The following is a 21,935-nucleotide window of genomic DNA, read 5'->3' on the forward strand; positions in this document are numbered from 1 at the left end:
TTTGGATTTCTAGTTTGTGCGGTTTTCAAACCTTGAAGGGTCAAAGGTAGAACTGCACTGGTTTGATGACCCATGTGTTTTTAAAAAAAAGGCTTTTGCTCTGAATATCTGTTCACCTCCTTTACTGGGATTGCATTTATGTAGATGTCAGTCAAACTTCAGCACAGTCCAACTTTGAAGTGCTTGCATCTCTTTGCACAGCATTTGGCTAATATTGCTGCCATCTTGGACACTTGATTAATAATAATGCAAACATGATGCTCTGTACCTGGTGAAACAGTACTTCAGTCAGAAGTAAACCATTTTTTGTGGAAAGTGGGGAAAGCTGATTAAGAGAAAGACAAGTTTTAAGGAAAGGAAGTGGGTTGACGTGCAAATGCTAATTTATAAACCTTCTCAATGATTTGTGGACTTGAGCAAAAAGATGAGATTTTGTTTATTTTATAAGTGAATTTCAGTATACAGAGCTATCCTGACCCTGTTAGAAGTCGTTGGTAATACATCAATTTTTGTCGAGCCAGCACTAGGGCTATCACAAGCTGTTGAAATGTTAGAGCCCATGTATTTGTTACAATAACTTGAGTTTTTTTCTTCCCTCCTTCCTGATCTCTTTCCCCCAAATCTGAACTGTTTGTAATATCCCATCCTTCCTTTGGAACACTAGGAGGATGATCTCAGAACCATAGAATATGCCGTTACAGAACTGCCATACTCAAGATTAGCAAATCCAACCAATTATAGGGCTGTAGCTTTTGAAGAATGATAAGTAGGTGGTAAAGGAGAATGTGAAAGACAATAGGGTAATTTGTAGTGTCTTTGCTCTGTTATTTTACTCTTGGCCTTGGTTTTGTGCAAGCTACACTTAATGGGCTAAATAACCAAAGTGATTTGGTTCTGTGTAATGTTTGAAGTATTTGTAGGTTGAAAGCCCAAAATATTTTGAGCCTGAAGGTAGTGTTTGACTTTTTTCCTATTTCCTGAACTGTAACCTAGAGGCTACTTCAGTAATATCTGAATTTCTGCTGATACAATTGTGAATTTTGCTACTTTGCAGAAACAATTATTGAAAGCCTGTTGTCTAATAATCTTAAACACTGATCGGCATGTTTTGGAGCCACTGTTGGTAATCCAGTGTACAACAAACAAGACTGATTTAGTTAAAAATGACTTTGCACTATTGCTTTTTGTCTTTTTCAATAGTGTTTATAAGTTTCTTCCCAAAATTGCGTTTACTACACATTTTACCAAAATACGTTATTGTAAAATTGTAGAGCTTTGAATTGTTTCAACATAGGTTATTTGGCCCATCAAATGCAGCTCCTCTTTAGTTGCTACTCGCCCACTCTGATAACTTGGAAAAATGGATAGAGAAGAGTTTTGTTTCTAGTCTGGTGACTTCAACAGAGCTGCTAGCAGCTAGGCTAATGTGGTATTATAGTGAAGTCATTGGTGGCTGGGAGGAGGGTGCAAGAGATGAGAGTCAATGGGTGGAGATTAAGTGCAGAAAGAAAAATTTGAAAGTTGTCAGATTATCAAGGAGATTGTTGATAGCAAGTCAAGACAGAAGAAAAGGTAAATATGATAATCAAAGCCAAGAGAAAGCATGAGTTGTCCGGAATGTCGTCTGTATAATGTGATAATAGGTTCAGAGGTAGGTTAGAATGGATGACTGCTGATAGCAACCAGTGCCAAAACACACCAGGTGCGGAGTGGGTGAAAAACAGAAGGACAGAATCAAGCTCGAAAGTTACTCATTATGGACTCCTAGAGGCTGCTGGGTCCCAAAATCAAAAATCAGATATTTTTCAAGCTTGCACTGAGACTGCCTGGAGTACTGCAGCAGAAATGTTGGCAGGGGAACATGAAGTGACAGGTTACTGAAAGTTCAGGGTCATTTTTTTGAGGACAGAATGCAAGGTGGTCACCCAGTCTGCGTTTCTTCGCCCCATTGTAAAGGAGACAGTGTTGTGAACGGCAAATACAGTAGACTAGACTGAATGAAGGAGCAGGAAAATTGAAGTTTCGGGCAAAAGCCCTTCATCAGGATTCCCAAAACGTTGATTTCCTGCTCCTCAGATGCTGCCTGACCTGTGCTTTTCTAGCACCGCTCTGATCTAAACTCTGGTTTCCAGCATCTGCAGTCCTCACTTTTACCTAGACTGAATGAAGTATAAATAAATTGCTGCTTCACCTGGAAAGTGTACTTATGGCCTTTGGATAACGAGGAGGGAGGAAGTAAATGAGCAGGTATTACTTCCGTGCATCTTCCCATGCAATGACAGAAGGAAATGTTAGAAATGGAGGAATGTACAAATGTGTCCTGGTCAGAGTTTCAATGGAATGCTGACAAGGGAGAGGAATATGTTTCTGGTTGAGGCCTCCCATTGGAGGTGATGCAAATGGTGGCTTACAATCCATTGGATGTGGAGGCTGGTGGGGTAATAAGTGAGGACCAGGTGACGCACTCATTGTTCTGGGAGGGAAGGGGAAAAGGTGAGGGCAGAAGTGGGGAAGATGAATAAAGTACAGCAAAGGGTCCTATTGACTATGGTAGCGGAAAATCGCTGGTTTGAGGCCTCTTTATGGAAGTTGACATGATCAAAACAAATACGAGAGAGAAACTGGGAGAATGGCATGGTGTCTTTTAAGGAAGCAGGATGTGAAAATGTATAGTCTAGGTAATTGTGCGAGTCTGGTTTTGTTTGAGAGGTGGTTTCTTTAGGTTGAACTATAAGATTGAAGAGTGAGATAGTGGATAATGGATAGTTGAAAGGATGTTTCCATCTTGAGGAATCTAGAGCAAGGAGGCAATGGTTGAAAGTACAGGATTTCCCAAGTGAGATTGAGGTTGAGAATCAGGTGATCAAATTAGATCGTACTGGCTCAGGTTGAGATACTAGTTTCTATTCCTTAAATTATGAATTCATTTAAATTTTATCTTTTAGGTATTACATGAATCTTTGTCAAGGTGTTCGTGAAGGACCCACTGGCTGCCCTTCATATGCTAGCATGTGCAGAAGGAATAAAAATGGTAAAACCCAAATATTGGGGCTGGTTCACACCCAAAAAATCAACATTCAAGGTATGAAGTCTGATCACTTAACATGATGTAGTGCAAGTAACTATTGACAAATGATTCAAATTATTTCTGTAGTCCTGTACTATTTTTAATAGGATATCTAGTCTAGAGCAGGATAGTTAGGTTAGATTACTTGTGGTAGTCAGCTTCTCCTGAATCTTACTGTTTGTTGTATTACGTTGGTTTAATAAAGAAAAGCAAACCATATCTAGCACTTGAATATCCACTGCCTGTTACTGTAGTCACAAGGTATAGTGTTATTGCCCTAACCGAAGTATGATCTGCACATGGTGTGGTTTGTCTGAGAAACGTGTTTGTTGATGCAAACTGTTTAGAAGTTCATACAAGAAAGAAGTGTAATATTTTATTTCCTTTTGCTTGCTTCTCTCAGGCAAATATCATTTTCTTTCATTTGACTCTCCTGGAGTGTCACTTAAGACAAATGTCCAAGTCTGCACTCATGCAAACAGAAAACATCACTTTAACTTAACTAACCCTGATAAATTTACAATATTCTCTTGTATTGATGGTTCTATATAACTTTGTAATGTGGTTGTATCTCAAATGGTCAGTTTGTTTTATTATTTGTCACTTACATTTTAGGGAGAAACAAGGGTAATTTTAATGTAAACTACATAATTGCAGTTTAGCAAAGTTAGAGCTTTACTAATTGCCTAAATGTCTGTGTCACACCAAATTCAGTCCCTTAGTTTACACTGGAGGCCATTGTTATATCCCATGTATGGAGAAAGTGAGGACTGCAGATGCTGGAAGTCAGTCGAAAAGTGTGGTGCTGGAAAAGCATAGCCAGTCAGGCAGCATTTGAAGAGCAGGATGTTTCGAACAAAAGCCCTAGTTCCTGATGAGCTTTTGCTCAATGTCAACTCTGCTACTCCTCAGATGCTGCACTTATCGCATGTGTGCCTGTTGACAGTATTACATTACCAAGTTCCATATCTTTTTAATTTTTTTTGGAAATACGTATTTTGAAACTTAAGAAATTGTAACATTTTGGTAAGTTTTAGGGTTTTGAGCAAAGAGTGTTACCTTTTATTATGTACTCGGCTGGGTTAAATGTGTAGAAGCTCTTTGCTTAATCTAAATATAATCTAATTGTTCGTTTCTCTGGTTGAGTCTGTCACCTAGTCATGTCAGTCAGCTGAGTTTATTTGCCCAGTTCTCTAGACAAGTGGGTATTTGTAGCCCAAAACAATGGGACCTAGATTATGTTCTTGATAGTATCTAGCAGTTTCACATGTTAACAAATAGACAAGTGAACACTCCGAACATGATACCTGAAAAATATTTTGCTTGATAATTCTAAAAGCTTTCATCTCAATCATTTATTTCCAGGTGCACATCTTTTTGTGAGTTATTCAAGTGGGTATTTTACATGTGGTACAGGAAAACACGCAAAGACGACAATACGCATGCAATGTTCATCAACAAGTGGAGCACCAGAGCTGGAAAGGTGAGGAGACCCATATTCCCATTGCTTGAATTATTGAGGAAGTCTGGTATCTTGTATAGTTGGGACCTCTAATTCCATGCATTATTGACATTGCCGAAATACTGAAAGAGCAGACCAAGGCAAGAAAAAGGGAAGGGTAATATATTTGGCTGGCTCCTCTTGTACATCCCGAAATTAAGACCATGCACTGTTCATCCATTCACCCTGAGAAAGGCAAAGTTAACACCCTTATAGAGATATTGAGGAATTACCATCAAAATATTGCCACTAAGTTTTTTTGTACGTGTTTGCTTGAATTGGAATTCAACGTAAATTTTAATGTTGAATGATTCCTGTGTACTTTCCCTAATTAATGCCGATTTAACCAGCTTGAAATTAGGTTTGTCTAAAATCGCAGCTAGGCCCCAAGAATTGTTTTCAGTGGTGCCTGTGTTACCGGTCAAGTTTTGAAGGAAACTTTAAAGGAAGTGCATTGATTCAAAAAGGCAGTTCATCACCACCACCTCCTGAGCAATGAAGGAGGGGCAGCAAATGCTGGCCAAGTCTGCAATGCCTGCATTTCCTTGAAAGATTTACAAACCATTTTGGGGTTGAGAAACAAAATATTCTAATTGTGCCAGCATGTTTTAATCTTTGGGTCCAAAACTTTTGAATATTGTCCAAACATTTTGCATATTTGCATTATCCTGTATGTACTTGACCAATGTAACATTTGTTGCGGTTATTCTTTCCAGCTTTGATGAAAAGGAGTGTGAGTTTTTAATTGTATGGGAGACCCGTGCAGCTTGTGCTGTGAAACCTCAAGAGGTTTACATGGTAAATGCAACCATTACAAGCCCAACAAATGGCCAGAAAGCCAATTTGTCAGCTATTTATTCAAAGTAAGTATTGTACATCTTGATAAGTTTTTGGTATTTTTAATTCAACTTGCATTTGTTTGTGCACATACACAGTTTACCAGCGACAAAAAATTAAATTGCTGGAAAAGCTCAGCAGGTCTGGCAGCAGATGTGAAGATAAACCAGTTTAATGTTTCTGGTCTAGTAACCTTTTCTCGGAGGTTTGCCATCTGTTGATGTGGACAAGACCTGTTTAATATGTCATAGTGCCTCTTTTAAAATAAGCTAACTTTTTAAAACATGAAAGATGTGCTTTTAAAAAAAAATGTTCTTTATCCCGATAAGCTTTTGTAAGCATTCAAATTATTGGAACAAAATGTAACACTGATATGATTAACTTTCCATGTTGATTTACCCATTGAAGGAGCTGATTTATTTTGACAGATTAGTTTTGCTGATTGGCAATCATTGCTCTTTCAACATATTGCTGTTAATTCTTGCTGTCAATTCTTACTGTCTTTACAGATTGTACAAAGCTTCAGGTGATATTAGATCAAATGGTGACTCCTATATCTATGATATCCAGCTTTCTGGAATCTCGAATCCTGAAGATCTTAAGTGCCAAGACTCCAATATCTGTCAGGTCAAAACTAACCAGCCCTATTTCAGATCCATTGGAATAGCTTCTAAAGCAAAATATTACCTTGAAGGTAAATGTGTAATATGCAATAATTTTGATTTTTTTTCCAAAGCTTGTTTCCTGAAGGCCAATTGTTCCTGTTTATTTGACATCATATAAGCAGCATCTATGTAAACTTGCTGAATGTTTTTCTATTTTTCTGGAAAGCTTTCAGTTTATAAAATATGCCAACTTTGCAATATTTCTGACTGCGTTTTGGTTCAGCACATCATCCAATGTTGCACTGAATTGTCACTGTGCTGAGGTAGATGTAAAGCATCCAATGCACTTGAGAAAGAGCATAGAAGTTCTCCAAAGTGTCATGGCCAGTATTAGATTAGAATTTTTAAATTAAATTAGATTAGATAACCGTGTGGAAACAGGCCCTTCGGCCCAATAAGTCCACACCGACCTACTGAAGCGCAACCCACCTATACCCATTTACCCCTTCACCTAACACTACGGGCAATTCAGCATGGCCAATTCACCTAACCTGCACACTTTTGGATTGAGAGGAAAGCCACGCAGGCACTGAGAATGTGCAAACTCCACACAGTAGCCTGAGGTGGGAATTGAACCCGGGTCTCTGGCGCTGTGCCGCCCAACCACTGTGCCACCAAGTGTATCTCCCTCAAATGATTTAAAATTTAAAATTACTCCGCCATTGGTACATTGCTGTTTGTTGGAACATGCAGTGTGTAAGTTGATTGCTGTATTCTCTATGTTGCAAGAGTGTTTTTAACTCAAAATTACTTAGCTGCCTGTTATGTTGTTTTCACTTTGAGAAAAAAATAAACAGCTGAAATAGATTGCTTTATAGGGAGGAAAGGAAAGTTTAACAAAAATCAAATACAGGACACAAACCATAAATTCAAGGAACAAAGTTGAAGGACTCATCTACCACTGTTACAAGATGACAAATAAGTTGATTTAAAAATTGAAAGCTACAGTCAGAAACAGAAGATATGGATGATGGGAGTGGGAAAGGACAGTTGAGGACGAAAGAGTATTTTGCTTGTAAATGTACTTGGTTTGATGTAGAGTGTTAGGATTAGCATTATTATTACAGCATAACTTCATTTTATAAAGTTTGTCAAAGACTGCAGATCAGGAGCGAATACAAAAGTGCTGGGAAAAAGAGAGGTCTGGCAGTATCTGAAGAATGAAACAGTTAAGATTATGTGCTGAATGTTACTAAAATTGGTTTTGTAATTTTCAGGAAATTGTGGATGGTTTTCTGTACTCTGTAGATTCTCTGCATCTAATCTCACTATATATGCACTATGCCTCAATGGCACCTCATTCATGTTATAGTGCACTCTGCAATAGCAGAAACACTCACCTGAGGTACCTGCACCTGGCATCATATGTAAAACCCAGCTACACACCAGCTTTAAGCTCTGCTAGCCAAGACCTGTCCTTTGCCTTGTATTGTGGAAAGGAAATGTAAAAGGAAACGTCTGAGGACACAGTTGGCACCAATGGCACTTTGTTGCACATACAAGGTTACATTCATAAACTTGTTGACATTTGACATTGATATTGCCTTCCTGGTTAACTGCCATTCAAAGTGCAGCTCCAAGAATTGAGCTGTGTAGATTACCTCTCTTTGAAAATATTCATTTTTACTTTTGCTGTTTTTAGATAAAAGAAAAAACAAAAATCTTCATTTACTATGGAAAGGTCAGAGCTGAAGGTTCCTTCAGAACGCAGAGGTGTCAAAGTGTCTATTTCCTTGATACTATTTCCTCCATGTAGGTGCTGTGCAACACTGTCACAGAGACTGTATTGCAGAATACCATCTCAAACCCATACCAACTGCTGGAGCAGGACCAAGTTCAACCTGGAACTCTGGTCCACTTCTTTTTTTCCTTTTTTATGCCCACTGGAGCAACAGCAGTACTGCGCATCCACACGTTTCCCACTCTCTCACCTCTTCTCTTTTCTCCCTTTCCCCTCCCTGCGCTCCCCCCCCCCCCCCCAAAAGTCCAGCCTTGCGGTTCTCCTTTAACAGCACCACAGCAATACAGCTTAGCCATGCTGACCTTTTGTGCCACATGACCCGCACCCTAATTGAAGCCAAGATGGCTGTTACCTTTGACCACCCCCCACCAATGTCCTCCAATTCTTTATCATCTCTTGTCCTTATAGTTGAGTTTCCCCTTTTGAGCTTCCTTGCCACAACAGTAGCCCCGATAATGACTCCTTAACATCCATTGAGCTGACCCCTGGGGCAGGCTGTAATCCATTCCCCGTTGACTGACTAACTTTGAATGGATAGCCCTAAGTGATGAGTGACTGGACCCTTGACTGATTTTTCTTTGTGAATTCGTGGACTTACAGAACTGACTGACCGTGGCTGTTCTTAAGTGATATGGAACCTCTGACCTAGACTTCCTCAAGCAGCTGACTGACCATGCTCAAGCTCCTGGACTCAGCTTGGGCAATGCCCTTGACTGTGGCTGGATTGCAGCAGAGAAGAGAGTTTACCTTGACTGAAAACTACTCCCCTGAGACTTAGACACAGCTATATGTTTGAAATGTGCAGTGTTCTTGTGACATAAGATGCTAATATAGTGTAGTTATGATATTTATGTTGTACAGTGCTGTACGGCAATGGGTCCACCCCCTTGATAGATCACTGACAGCTATGACAAGCTTGTCAGGCCTTTTGTTTGCACTAAATGGCAAAGCAAAACCGAAGTACTACATGCCTTTAAATTCAGACTAATGCAGCAAAGTGTGAAAGAGCAATGATATGAGCATTCAAGTAGGCACAAAGTGGGTGCGTGCTAAGAGAGCAAACAAGTTCTAAAATGAGGCCTGGTCCAATCTGAGATAGATACTTGTCACTGTCTGCAAACAGTCACAGCAGCTGAATTGCAAGGAAAGGTGGCAGTGCACTTCAAAATGGAGTATGGAAGTGGAGAATTGCATTCTGTGTGGCTCAGAAGTATGCCATGATGAGGCTGGTGTCCAGTGCCAATCTTTGGACAAGGGGTGTGGTTGGTCATTGCTCCTGGACCCTACCTGGAAATATTGGCGGTCTGTTACCCATGTTGGAGGCCCAAAGGAGCAAGTAATGACCTGAGCTGTCAGGTACCTGTTGACTATCATATCAGGAATTATCACCATCTAGTTTCTAACCAGTGCAAGGGGCCGAAGGAAATTATATTCAATCAGATAAGCTTAGGTGATAAAATGTGTGCCTTTTACCACTCATTAGTGCGATTCTTATCTCGCCATGCAAAATTCTGTTGCAGAATGAACTTTTCCTCAATGTTGAGAATCTTATTTCTTAATTAGCTTTATTTTCCCCATACCTTGCCAATGCCCATATCGTTTAGGTGTTGTAAACATTTCAATCCTTTGAGTTCAGTGTAAATCTAGGCCATAATGGAAAGGAGTCCATCTTCAAAGTTTGGGAGAGGATTTGAAGTTCGGGTGCTCGTTGTTGTGGTTCTGTTCGCCGAGCTGGGAATTTGTCTTGCAAATGTTTCGTCCCCTGTCTAGGTGACATCCTCAGTGCTTGGGAGCCTCCTGTGAAGCGCTTCTGTGATGTTTTCTCCGGCATTTATAGTGGCCTATCTCTGCCGCTTCCGGTTGTCAGTTCGAGCTGTCCGCTGTAGTGGCCGGTATATTGGGTTCAGGTCGATGTGTTTGTTGATAGAATCTGTGGATGAGTGCCATGCCTCTAGGAATTCCCTGGCTGTTCTGTTTGGCTTGCCCTATAATGGTAGTGTTGTCCCAGTCGAATTCATGTTGCTTGACATCTGCGTGTGTGGCTACTAAGGATAGCTGGTCGTGTTGTTTCGTGGCTAGTTGGTGTTTGTGTATACGGATCGTTAACTGTCTTCCTGTTTGTCCGATGTAGTGTTTTGTGCAGTCCTTGCGTGGGATTTTGTACACTACATTGGTTTTGCTCATGCTGGGTATCGGGTCCTTCGTTCTGGTGAGTTGTTGTCTGAGAGTGGCTGTTGGTTTGTGTGCTGTTATGAGTCCTAGTGGTCACAGTAGTCTGGCTGTCAGTTCGGAAATGCTCCTGATGTATGGTAGTGTGGCTAGTCCTTTGGGTTGTGGCATGTCCTCGTTCCGTTGTCTCTCCCTTAGGCATCTGTTGATGAAATTGCGAGGGTATCTGTTTTTGGCGAATACTTTGTATAGGAGTTCCTCTTCCTCTTTTTGTAGTTATGGTGTGCTGCAGTGTGTTGTGGCCCTTTTGAATAGTGTCCTGATGCAACTTCGTCTGTGTGTGTTGGGGTGGTTGCTTTCATAGTTTAGGACTTGGTCTGTGTGTGGCTTTCCTGTAAACCTTTGTGGTGAATTCTCCGTTCGGTATTCTCTGTACCATCAAGTCGAGGAATGGGAGTTGGTTGTCCTTTTCTTCCTCTCTAGTGAATTGGATTCCTGTGAGTGTGGCATTGATGAGCTGGTGTGTGTTCTCTATTTGTGTTTTTAATTATTACAAAGGTATCATCCACGTATCTGACCCAGAGTTTGGGTTGAAGGTGTGGTAAGACTGTTTGTTCTAACCTTTGCATTACTGCTTCTGCTATGAGTCCAGAGATCGGTGAGCCCATGAGTGTGCCGTTGATTTGTTCGTATACTGAGCTTTTTCAGTTCTTCCCATTTTAATCTTGCATTGTCCAAAAGGAATATTCAACCGTCTCCAGGTGTTCTTCCCATGTATGACAGACAAAAGGTAGTGGGGGAGGGGACAGGGGGCAATCAACTCAAACCCCTTTTTAACTCTTTCAGCACCAATATTCAGTATAAAATATATATTTATTTCGACATTTACTTAATTCATTTAACTTAAATTTCAATTTCAACTTTAACTCCCAATTTAACTTCACTTTAACCCACATTTAACCCTAACTCTAACTTTAACTCTAGTTTGGCTTGAAACAAATAGTATCCCAATTTGAGCAGAGTGGCCAACTTTGTCCTATGTATATCTTGGCTCATAGCTCTTTCTTCTCTGAAGATAACTTCAGGTCCTGTGCTTTTCAATTTTTGAGGCAATCTTTATTTATTTGTTCTGCTAATTTTAATTCCAGATTGTGCTCATTTTCAGAAACTTCTCTGGTACTTGGTCAATAAATTGACTAAACCCTGATCACACCATTCGACTCCAACAAATGGAGTTTGCTGGTAAGCAATATCCAGCCACATACCACGTTCCGTAAGTCCAGCAGACCACTGGCACATCCCCTATTCGGTCAACAAAGGAAAAGACAGGTCACAGCATGTCTTGGGTGCAGTTTTAAGAGGTCAGCGTATAACCTACTTGACCAAAGTTCCTGACATGCTTGACTGTAGCTCTTAACCAGCCTCTCAGCCTTGCTCCTGCTGGCCACCTGACAACACTTAGATTTCTGGTGTCTGCAGTGTTTTGTTTTTACGACAGGAAGGAGTCTGGTTCTGGAGTCTAAACAACAGTGCGACAAAAATAAATTGCTGGAAAAATACAGATCTGGCAGTATATGTGGAGAGAAAGCAGAGTGACCCATCTCAGGTTGGACTCGCTTGACTAAAAATGATTAATTTTGCTTGCTTTCCACAGATGCTGCCAGACCTACTGTTTTTTTTCTAGCAATTTGTTTTTGTTTCAATCTTAAATATCTGCAGTTCTTTTTGATAAAATATTGCTAAAAGTCTGTTCATCTGTGAAGTGCAAAGTCAAGTGTGAATTGAGGGGATGATTTTTATGGACTAGGTCAGACCCACTCAAAACAGTTTGGGAAGGTAGCCCAGACCTAACGTTTCTAGTTGTTTTAAGCAGGTGTAGAGTGGATATTCCAGGAGTGATGCAGATGGTCAAACCACTCAGTTTTAAACAAAACAATTTTTACAGATTACCGAATGAAGCATAAGCAAAAGAAAACAGAATATAGAATAATTTAGTCTGTTCCAATTTTCTTCAGCATCCCCAAATAAACACCTTGGCAAAAAGGTAAATTCAAACGCAGGTTCTTACGAGAGAGAGAGAGAGAGATTGCAGAGATGATCAACTAGGGATCATTGGCTGAAACATGGAACCTCTTCCACTGCAGTTGTTTCTCTAGGCCCTTAGCTGAAAATTAAAAACCAAACTAGAAAAAACTCTTGAACTGGGAAAACTGGCCACTCCCCATTCTTTGTATAAGTAGTTTTTTAAAAAAAACCTAAAAGCTTTTTTCCCTGCTTGTTGCCTTAGGCAGTAGCTGTCAGCTGTCATCAGTGATCTAATCCCAGACAAATTGAAACCACCTGCCTTTTACAGCCCCTTTTTGGAAAAAAAAACAAGGGCAATATAACCTTGCTAAAGGAGCAGCAGCAGCATCACAGAATGCAAAGCTGCTTCAGAGGAAATTAAATAAGCTAAGTGAGTGGGGAAAGCAAGTGGGATACAATGCGAAGGAATATGAAGTTATCCACTTCCTGAAAAAAGTGTCTTTTTATCAATCCTGAGAAATGTTGACTATCAGAAGGATTTGGATGTCAGTTGTGACTCACTGAAAGTTAAACATGCAGGTACAACAAACAATTAATGCACTGGTATGTTATTGTAGTAAAGATGGCTTACAGCAGTTGTATTGGGCCTTGGTGAGAACACACCTGGAGAATTGTGAGGAGTTTTGGTCTCCATACCCTACAGGAAGGTGAACTTGCTATTGAGTGAGTGCAGCAATACTAATTCTAGGAAGGGAGTGATTGTAATATAAGGAAAGTTGTAAAAAATTTGGTTAGTCTTCGCAATCCGTAAAATAGAGGTAAGGTTGTGGGAGCATACCAAATTCTTAAAGACTTTGACAGGGTTGATGCAGAACGTTTCCTCTGGCTAGGGGTGAATCCAGGACGCTAAGGATTGTTGATCTTTGAAATTCTCTACCCTACAGGACTTTGGAATCCGTTATTGAATATGGTCATGACTGACAGATTTCTACATGCTAAAACCATCAGCTATATGGGGATAGTGCAACAAAATAATATTGAAGTAGATCAGTCATAATTTTATTGAATAGTAGAACAAACTCCCATCCTCTTGTTCCTGTTTGTGATCCTTTACCTCACCATCTGTTGGCATGAAGTTTGATCGCGTGTTTGTGTTTATGGTTTTTTTTTGTCCAACTTTGTCTTGAAGTACCATAGTTTGCAAAGATGAGCACATTTCCACCATGAGCTGTTAGCTAGGAGTAAACTGAAGTATGCATTGGTGTTGTCAGTATGGTGTGGCAGAGGGTTATGCAGGAATATAAGAAAATCTGTATCTCAGTGTTAAAAAAGAATTCTGACTCCTCTCTTCCCTGATGATCTATTTAGCGTTTATGTGCCACGTTTCCTATGTCACTTGTCGTTCAGATGTTGTCGTCAATCTTCCTTTGTTTGAAAGGCTGTCCACTGTTTCTTTACGAAAACTGAATTTGTCAACTTGTCAGAGATCCCAGAATCCATCTCCATTTAGACAAAGTGAAAAGAGGTCATGATGTACCTGCCAATGATTTCTGAATTAGACTTCTGGGTTTATTTGTTCAAAGCTTGTGTAAGAACCACTAGGCATGTCCACCATGTGGTTAATGAACTGTAGATAACTTGAATCATTTCAAATTTTAGTAAATGCAGACTAACCATAAAAATTTAAACAGGCTAGTGGTTAGCTTATTAAAATTATTCATATTTTTTAAAGAAAAGGTTATGTCATTAACAAATAATCTTGATCTCAAATTTCAAGTACTGATAAGGCAAGTAAATACTTTCCAGTACCGAATAAGTGTCTGGACACTTTCTTTGGGCCTGTTGCTTGAGTTCATTGTTGTTAAAATGAAGAGGTTAATATGAAGTCAGACCCAAGAGCTATAGTGGTTAGTTGAATATTTAATATTTCTTGTACTAATGGACCAACAAGACCACAGATTTTGAGGGCAAGAAGGTTTCCACATTTGGTTTCAGCACATCACACTGGCTGACTTCCACAAAATAATGATTGGTTTGTGCTTGTTTTCATCCTCCCCCAACGAAAAGTCTTCTGAGGGAGCCTCTTTAAGACTACACTTTGAAATTTCTGCACACCGGCTGTTCCTAGTCACATTTTTAAAATACTGTTCAACATTCCGAATCATTGTCTGTTGATTTTTGAGGAATTAAGTTTTCACACAAATAATAAATTAAGCTGAATCCCTTTTGAATTTCTTTTCCCTGTCTGCTGTCCTCTCTGAATCTTGAATTCTCACCTCCATTGTCTGTTTATAAATGTCTCATTCAAGTATCTGTGTGTCTGGAAGTGTCTGTTTGCAGTTATGCCATCAAGTGACTTGTAGCAGCCATATTTGCTAAGCTTTTTGTATCTGGTTGGTTTTTCAACAAAAGCTTATCATGTCTTTGTTCATGACACCTGTCAAATCTATAATTTGTGAGGATGTTGATAACCAGTGCGCTCTATGGTTTCTTGTCTCTCTTCAGCCCAACCTGTCACATTGCAAAGTTCTTTGCCTGCTATTTCTCTGTTACCAGTTTTTCCAAGCATATACACTCCCTATAACTTTGCCCTATCATTCCTGAGAAATGCACTTATGGTACATCTTTGTTCTTATTTTCATCTTTATTAATTGCCACTGGTAGCTTAGGCACTCAATCTTGCTTTCCAACTAATTTTCTACATCGGTCAACACTTCAACAGTGTCAATCTATTTTTAGTTTGTCAACACTCTTTTACATAATGTAATTGATTACGCATCTTGAGTCCTGCATCTTACCCAGTTTAACACTGCCTAAAATTTCTTTAGAAAACACTTGTTCCTTTTAATTTGAACATCTAATGTGTATCCAGGATGCTTTGATTTTGCTTTGCTTCCATATTGTGTTTGTTTTTTTTTGCCTAATTTTATTTTGTAAGATCATAGTCATAAAGTTTACAGCATGTAACCAGACTCTTCAATCCAACTTATCCGTAGTGACCAGATATTCTGAATTAATGTAGTTCCATTTGCCAGCATTTAGTCCATATCCCTCAACCCTTTCGATTCATATATCCATCTGGATGCCTTTTTAAATGTTGTAATTGTACCAATCTCCTCCATTTCCTCTGGCAGCTCATTACATACACTCACCATCTTCCATGAAAAAGTTGTCCCTTAGGTCCCTTTTAAATCTTCCTCCTCTCACTTTAAACCTATGCACACTATTTTTGAACACCTCCATCCCAAGGAAAAGGCCATGTCTATTTACCCTATCCATGACCCTCATGATTTTATAAATCTGTAAGGTCACCCCTCAGCCTACGACTCTCCAGGGAATATAGCTCCAGTCTATTCAGCCTCTCCCTATAGCTCAAGCCTTCTGACCCTAGCAACATCCTTGTAAGTCTTTTCTGAACTCTTTCAAGTTTCACAACACCCTTCTTATCATCTTGGCTAATGATTCACAATGGCTGCTGTGTTGTAACTTTCAATTAATTTGTCAACTTGTCTGATATTGGGACAGGAGTAGGCCCTCAGCCTGTCATACCTGCTCCACCATTCAATATGATTGTGGCTGATTGAACACTTTGCCTTTTACTCAAGTCTTCACCTAACAGCCCTTAACACCACTGGTATTCAAAAATCTTATCAATCTCTATCGTAGCCATACTCAGACTGAATTTCCATAGCCCAAAGCATCCCAAAGGTTTACAACTCTCTGGGAAGAGTAATTTCTCCTCTTAGACTTAAGTGGTGCCACATTATTTTTATTTGTGCACCCTCATTCTAGACTCCCCAGGCAGGGGGACACATCTTGCTTGCATTTAGACAGCTGGTGCAAATTGGGAATAAGGTGGTTCAGGTATAACACGCATTTTGTCAATGCGAATTGACTAAACACAATTGAAAAATTTGTGGACACTACTTGGATAATGTGAACTTTCTACGGAATGGGTATAGTGATTTTTAAAAAAATATATATAGTGATCTTCTAACAGTGTGATTTTCTATAGCGCGACTTGCAGAGGAACACAACTGTCATGTTATAGCAGAACTGCCTGTATTTTCCAGAGTTTTGAAGAATGAGCAATTTTTTTAAAAAAACTTGTAAATTACTTAAACAAATAGGGTAGATTTAGGCAGTGTTCCCTGTAATTGTTTCTGAATGCCTGGACCTCCGCTGACTCCAAACTACAGAATTTTGGAAGATAATCTCCAGTGCATCAATCTCTCTGGCAACTTCCTTCAACACTTGGGGAGGAAGGCCATCAGTTAATAAATCCCCAGATTTATTTAATTTGGCTCAATTTGTTTCTCCCATACAGTTGTCTTCTGCTAATTTCTTTAACTCCTTATTCTCCCTAGCCATTTGGATCTCTTAGTTCTGGGAGATTTCTGGGATGTTCCTCAGTGAAAGCCAATATTAATAAATCATTTAACTTCTATTTCTCTATTGCACCTTTAAGTTCTCTTGACTTTCTTTAATGGACCCGCATTCATTTTTGGCAATTATTTCCTTTTTACATATCTAAATGTTTTTAGTTTTCTTTTTGTTACTATATTGCATTCATAATCTGTTCTATCTTTCCTTTTTGGCTTTCTGGTCCTCCCTTTTTGTTGTATTAAAACTCTCCCAACCCTCAGAATTATTGCTATTTTTAGTAACTTTGTAGGCTGCATCTTTAATCTTATGCAATCCTAAACTTACTTTGTTAGCCATAGTTGACAGCATATGTAGTTGCTCTAAGTCATGCAAAAATTATAGTCAGTCATAGAGATGTACAGGGCAGAAACAGACCTTTTGGTCCAACTTGTCCATGCTGAGCAGATATCCCAACCCAATCTAATCCCACCTGCCAGCACCTGGCCCAGATCCAAAACCTTCCTATTCATATACCCTTCCAGATGTCTTTTAAATGTTGCAATTTTACTCTCCTCCACCACTTCCTCTGGCAACTCATTCCATACACATACCATACTCTGCATGAAGAAGTTGCCCTTTAGGTCTCTCTCATATCTTCCCCCCCCCCCCCCCCCCCCTCACCCTAAACCTAGGCCCTCTAGTTCTGGATTCCTCCACCCCAGGGAAAAGACTTTGTCTGTTTACCCTATCCATGCCCTTCATGATGATATAAACCTCCTAAGGTCACCCCTTAGCCTCTGACGTTCCAGGGAAAACAGCCTCTCCCTATAGCTCAAATCCTCCAACCCTGGCAACATCCTTGTAAATCTTTTCTGAACCCTTTCAAGTTTCACAACATCTTTCTGATGGGAAGGAGATCAGAATTGCGCACACTATTCTAAAAGTGGTCTAACCAATGCCCTGTACAGCTGCACAATGACCTCCCAACTCCTGTACTCCATATTCTGACCAATAAAGGAAAGCAAACCAAACACTGCCTTCACTATCTTATCTACCTGTGACTTCACTTTCAAGGAGCTCTGAACCTGTACTCCAAGGTCTCTTTGTTCAGCAACACTCCCCAGGACCTTGCCATTAAGTGTATAAGACCACCTAAGGTTTGCTTTCCCAAAATGCAGCACGTCTCACTTATCTGAATTAAATTCCATCTGCCACTTCTCAGCCCATTGGTCCAACAGATCAAGATCCCGTTGTCATCTGAAGTAACCTTCTTTGCTCTCCACTACACTTCCAATTTTGGTGTCATTTGCAAACTTACTAATTCTTTAAAGACTACATACCTACATACCTACCATTGCCTACATACAGTCATGCCTTCTAATATAATGTTCTACTCAACCTCAGCAAATTTGTGCCATATGCTTCAGAATGAACTAACAAATGTAAAGCACTCCAGAAACGCATGCTTATCATCCAATATATGTGTAGTGTATGAAGTTATTTTATGTTTGGGTTAAAAATCAATGGAAAGTTAACAGAGCTTTTGATCCAGGTCATATATCTCATTGAATTCAACATTTGAATTTGCTAGAGGTTAGAGTAAGGCAGGACAGGGAAGGTATTGCTGGCATTCACTGTCATTGCCCCTCTAAAGTTCCTTAATTAGGGTGTGAGCCATGTATTAGATTAGTACAGAAATCCTGGAGATGCTGTCTGTCATTTGGGGTTTTGGCATAAGTTGCTCTGAGTAGAGAATCACTGAAATTTAATAATTTCAATTTTCCCATCTCATTATGATTTCAAAGCTCTTTTAAAGTTAAAACTTGTGACAAGGTTTTAAGCACCGATGTAATAAATTTCATGAACAACACAACAGACCCCATTAGAGGGGGAGAAATGGAGATACTGTTAAATAGTTATAGAACTCTTTCAAGTTCTGAATTTGAAACACGAAATTAGCAATTGTCATCACACCCCAATGTGTGTCCCAATCTTAACTCTTTACATGAGCTGAATTAAAATGTTTGTACTTGGATGCTTTGTTTCCAATTTGGGGAGGGGGTGAGGTCAATGAATACCCCTTTTAGTTTGTTTAATTGAGCAGCACTCCAGCTCGCCACTGTGCCCAACAAAGAGCACTGCAGTCAGTTGAAATATCAATCCTTTCTCGACACTGAGGTGAAACTTCATTGCACTGTTGCAAGCACCCTTGTATCATCGATCTTAAAAGGATGTAATATTCACAACTTTTAAAACTTAACTGGTGGAACATTCTTCCTTGACTTCTGTTAAAATGTTGGACTGTAAAACAAATCTGAGGACAATCTGTCTTGATTTGTCATTCCAAGACTCTCCCTCCTCCTTGAAAGGACAAAAAGAAGCATTCCAGATTAAGAGGTGTCACTACTCATCTCCTGATAACATTCAAAGATGTTCTGACAGGAATAGGCCTTTCTGAAACCAAGGTAGGGATCACCTGAAAAACAGTTACGTCACAAGGTCTCAGTCTGTTCCTTTCAGAATCCACCAATACTAGCCTCTGAGTAACAAGATTGCAAGTAACTACCTTTTGTGATGTGCAAGAAGTCCATCTCTTGAAGACAATCCTGCATCAATTTACTTTGAGCTTAGCTATTGAATCCCCTGAATGAGACACTATGGAAGGTGAAAAAGCTTTCATCAGCCTTAGTGCTTTTCCTCCAAGACAAGCCAATCATGTGAATTATGAATCGTTCTTAGTCAGTCATCCAGCACTGAACCAGACTCTTCAGTCCAACTTGTCCATGCTGACCAAATTTTCCAAATCAAACAAGTCCCATTTGGTCCATATTCCTCAAATCTTTCCTGTTCATATACCTGTCCAATATCTTTTGAATGTTGTAACTGTACCTGCATCTTGTCTAAATTTTCTCCTTCACTGGGCCTTCTTTGCCTGTGTTTGTATACCTGGGTGCATGATTGATTTAACATTAGATTTTTGGATGACTCTGCAAGATGGCGGTGATTCTGTAGAACTGCTGTGGACAGCTCTGCCTAACAGCCAAGGCATACTGGTGTTTTTCGCCACCCCTGGCGAACTTATGTGGTGGAAATCTTAGATTAAAACTTTACGGAACACATTTGTTAATATTTGGGAGTGGGAAGGATGCCAAAGGGAAAAGGAGCAAGCAAACAGCAGCAGGGAGGACACCTACAACACCAAAGACTGCAGCAGCCTCTCCTGAACCCTCCTTTCCCCCCCCCCCCCCCCCCGTGGGGACCTGACAGACACTCAGGAATTGGCTGCGGCAGCGATGGAGAGATTTGCCTTGAAAGTTGGGGCTGCAATTGAGGAGATCCGTGGGGTGATTCGTGCCAAGGTCCAACCTATCACATCCATGCTTCAGAAGCACGAGTAGGAGATCCAGGGCCTCTGGGAGAGGCTGGAGGAGGTGGAGGTGAAGGAACTAAGGCCTCGGAAGCTGGATGGGGGTCCTCATCCAGTCTGATCCAGGCGCTGGAGCGAGAGGTACGGGCCTTCCGAAACCATATCAACGACCTCAACTCGAGGTCTGAGGATAAATCTCTGAATTGTCGGGCTCCGGAAGGTGAGCAGCCCGCTGGCTGCCGAAGCTTTTAGGCCTTCACGTAGAGTCCAGCAGGCTACAGATTGAAAGGGCATATCGGGTTACATTGCACAGGTCAGGGCCAGTGCAGTGTCCCCACCCGGTCCTAGTGCACTTTCACTCATATAAGGACAAGCAAAAAGTCATAGAAGCTTCCAGATCCCTGGGAAAAGATCCACAGGCACTGCTGTACAAAGGGTCAAAAATCATGTTTTTCCAGGATTTTTCAGCAGTTGTAATCCGAAAGAGGAAGTCCTTCGATGAAGTTAAAAAGAGGCTGAGGAACCTGGGCATCCAGTACTCCGGGATACCCTGCAGTACTTCGTTTCAGCCACGAGGACTCAGTTTATACATTTGACTCGGCGAATAAGGCTAAAAACTTTGTGGGCACTTTAAAATAGATGGATTGGCCTGAAGAATATGGTTAATGTTTGTTCTCTTGTCTATTTTTTCCCCAGGTTTTCCCTTTTTTTTTTAATTCCTTCCTTTCTCCTTAATAATTTCCTTTCTTTGGAAAGGGTGGAAAAAGACTTTGGAATAAGTTCCTTTTTTTTAATAACTGGATTTTCTGATGGGAAATTTTGTGGATGTTCTTTGTTGTGTGTCTCCCTTTTTTTTTTCGTTCTGCTTCTCTTTTAGTCGCAAGTAGGGGTGTCATGAAGCCAGAGATGGGTGGAGTGCTCATCCTGACTGTGTCTCTTTTTTTTGTTGATTTAAGGATCATGTTTTTTTCTGGCCTAAGGCTGGGGCACAGTCCAGGTTTGAAGGAGCTGTGAAGGAGGGGATGGGTAGGGTGAGTGCCCTCTATGGGCATGGGGAAGAGTCTTCCATTCAAGGTTCTATAGTTGGTTTTCTTTGTAGTTTTTTGGTAATAATTGTTTTATAGTTAGAGTAGTTTTTGTATATATAGTTTTTCGATTGAGTCTTTATTTACTTATGCTTGGCGCTTTGTAAGCAGGGTTCTCCCTCCAAGGGGTTAAAGGGTGTCTGAAAGGGATATGGCTAAGTGTCTTATTAAATGGTGCACCTAGAACATTAAGGGAAGTCATTCGTCTATTAAAAGGAAAAAGTGCTTTCTAGCCTTGAGGGAAAGGGTTGATATCACTTTGTTGTAGGGAACCCATCTTGATGATGGGGAACACCTGAAATTACAACAGGGGGTTATGACCATGTATTCTTTTCATCCTTTACTACTGGAAGTAGGGGAGTAGCAGTACTTATCCAGAAAAATCTTCCGTACACATCATTAGAGCAGGTGAAAAATGAGCAGGGACGATTTGTGATACTTAAAGCCCTGATATACGTCTACTGCCCTCCGGCGCATCCCCTCAAATTTTTGATTAGTGCTTTCTCTAAGATGAGTGCTTTTGGAACATGGCACGTTATTATAGTGGGAGGGAGGGGGAATTTTAATTCTTTTGGATCCGACAGTGGACAAGATGCCTTGTGGCCCCCCAACTATTTCTTCGCAGGCCAAGCAGGTGGTTGACTTACGCAAGGAGTTGGGGCTAGTGGATATTTGGAGATGTCTTCACCCTACCGGCAGGGACTTCACCTTTATTTTTCAAACCTACATAAATGTAGGATTGACCTCTTTCTTGCTGCCTCGGCACTTCTGGATTCGATTGAGTTGTAAAATTGGGAATATTGCTATCTCTGATCATGCAGCAGTATACTTGAGGGTAAGGCCAAGAGGAAAGGGCTAGGCTTGTGGCACTGGCATTTGGACCATTTTCTCCGTAAGAATTCCAAATTTGTGGAATACTTTTTGAAGGAGTTTCAGGAATTCTTGACTATTAACTCAGGCATAGCTAGAAGTCCATCCATGCTATGGGAGACTGTTAAGGCCTTTGCTAGGGCATTAGCTATTTCCTAATTGGCTAGCCAGAAATGACAGGAGGAACAGCACCATCTACTTGAGACACGGTTGAAAGCCGCGGAGGCAGCACATGTTGCACAG

General features: G+C 40.4%; 1 protein-coding gene across 1 annotated transcript in view; it reads left to right on the forward strand.

The window, feature by feature from the left end:
* The window catches only part of igf2r (insulin-like growth factor 2 receptor), a 207,495-nt gene that overhangs the window by 173,274 nt on the left and 12,286 nt on the right, over positions 1 to 21,935 (forward strand). Inside the window, exons 40-43 of the mRNA XM_072581192.1 lie at positions 2,946 to 3,082; positions 4,433 to 4,550; positions 5,285 to 5,431; positions 5,915 to 6,099. Coding sequence (XP_072437293.1) covers positions 2,946 to 3,082; positions 4,433 to 4,550; positions 5,285 to 5,431; positions 5,915 to 6,099 — 587 coding nt within the window. The remainder of the gene's footprint in view (positions 1 to 2,945; positions 3,083 to 4,432; positions 4,551 to 5,284; positions 5,432 to 5,914; positions 6,100 to 21,935) is intronic.

The sequence above is a fragment of the Chiloscyllium punctatum genome, chromosome 11, assembly GCF_047496795.1.
Source record: "Chiloscyllium punctatum isolate Juve2018m chromosome 11, sChiPun1.3, whole genome shotgun sequence".
In the NCBI taxonomy this organism is placed as follows: Eukaryota; Metazoa; Chordata; class Chondrichthyes; order Orectolobiformes; family Hemiscylliidae; genus Chiloscyllium; species Chiloscyllium punctatum.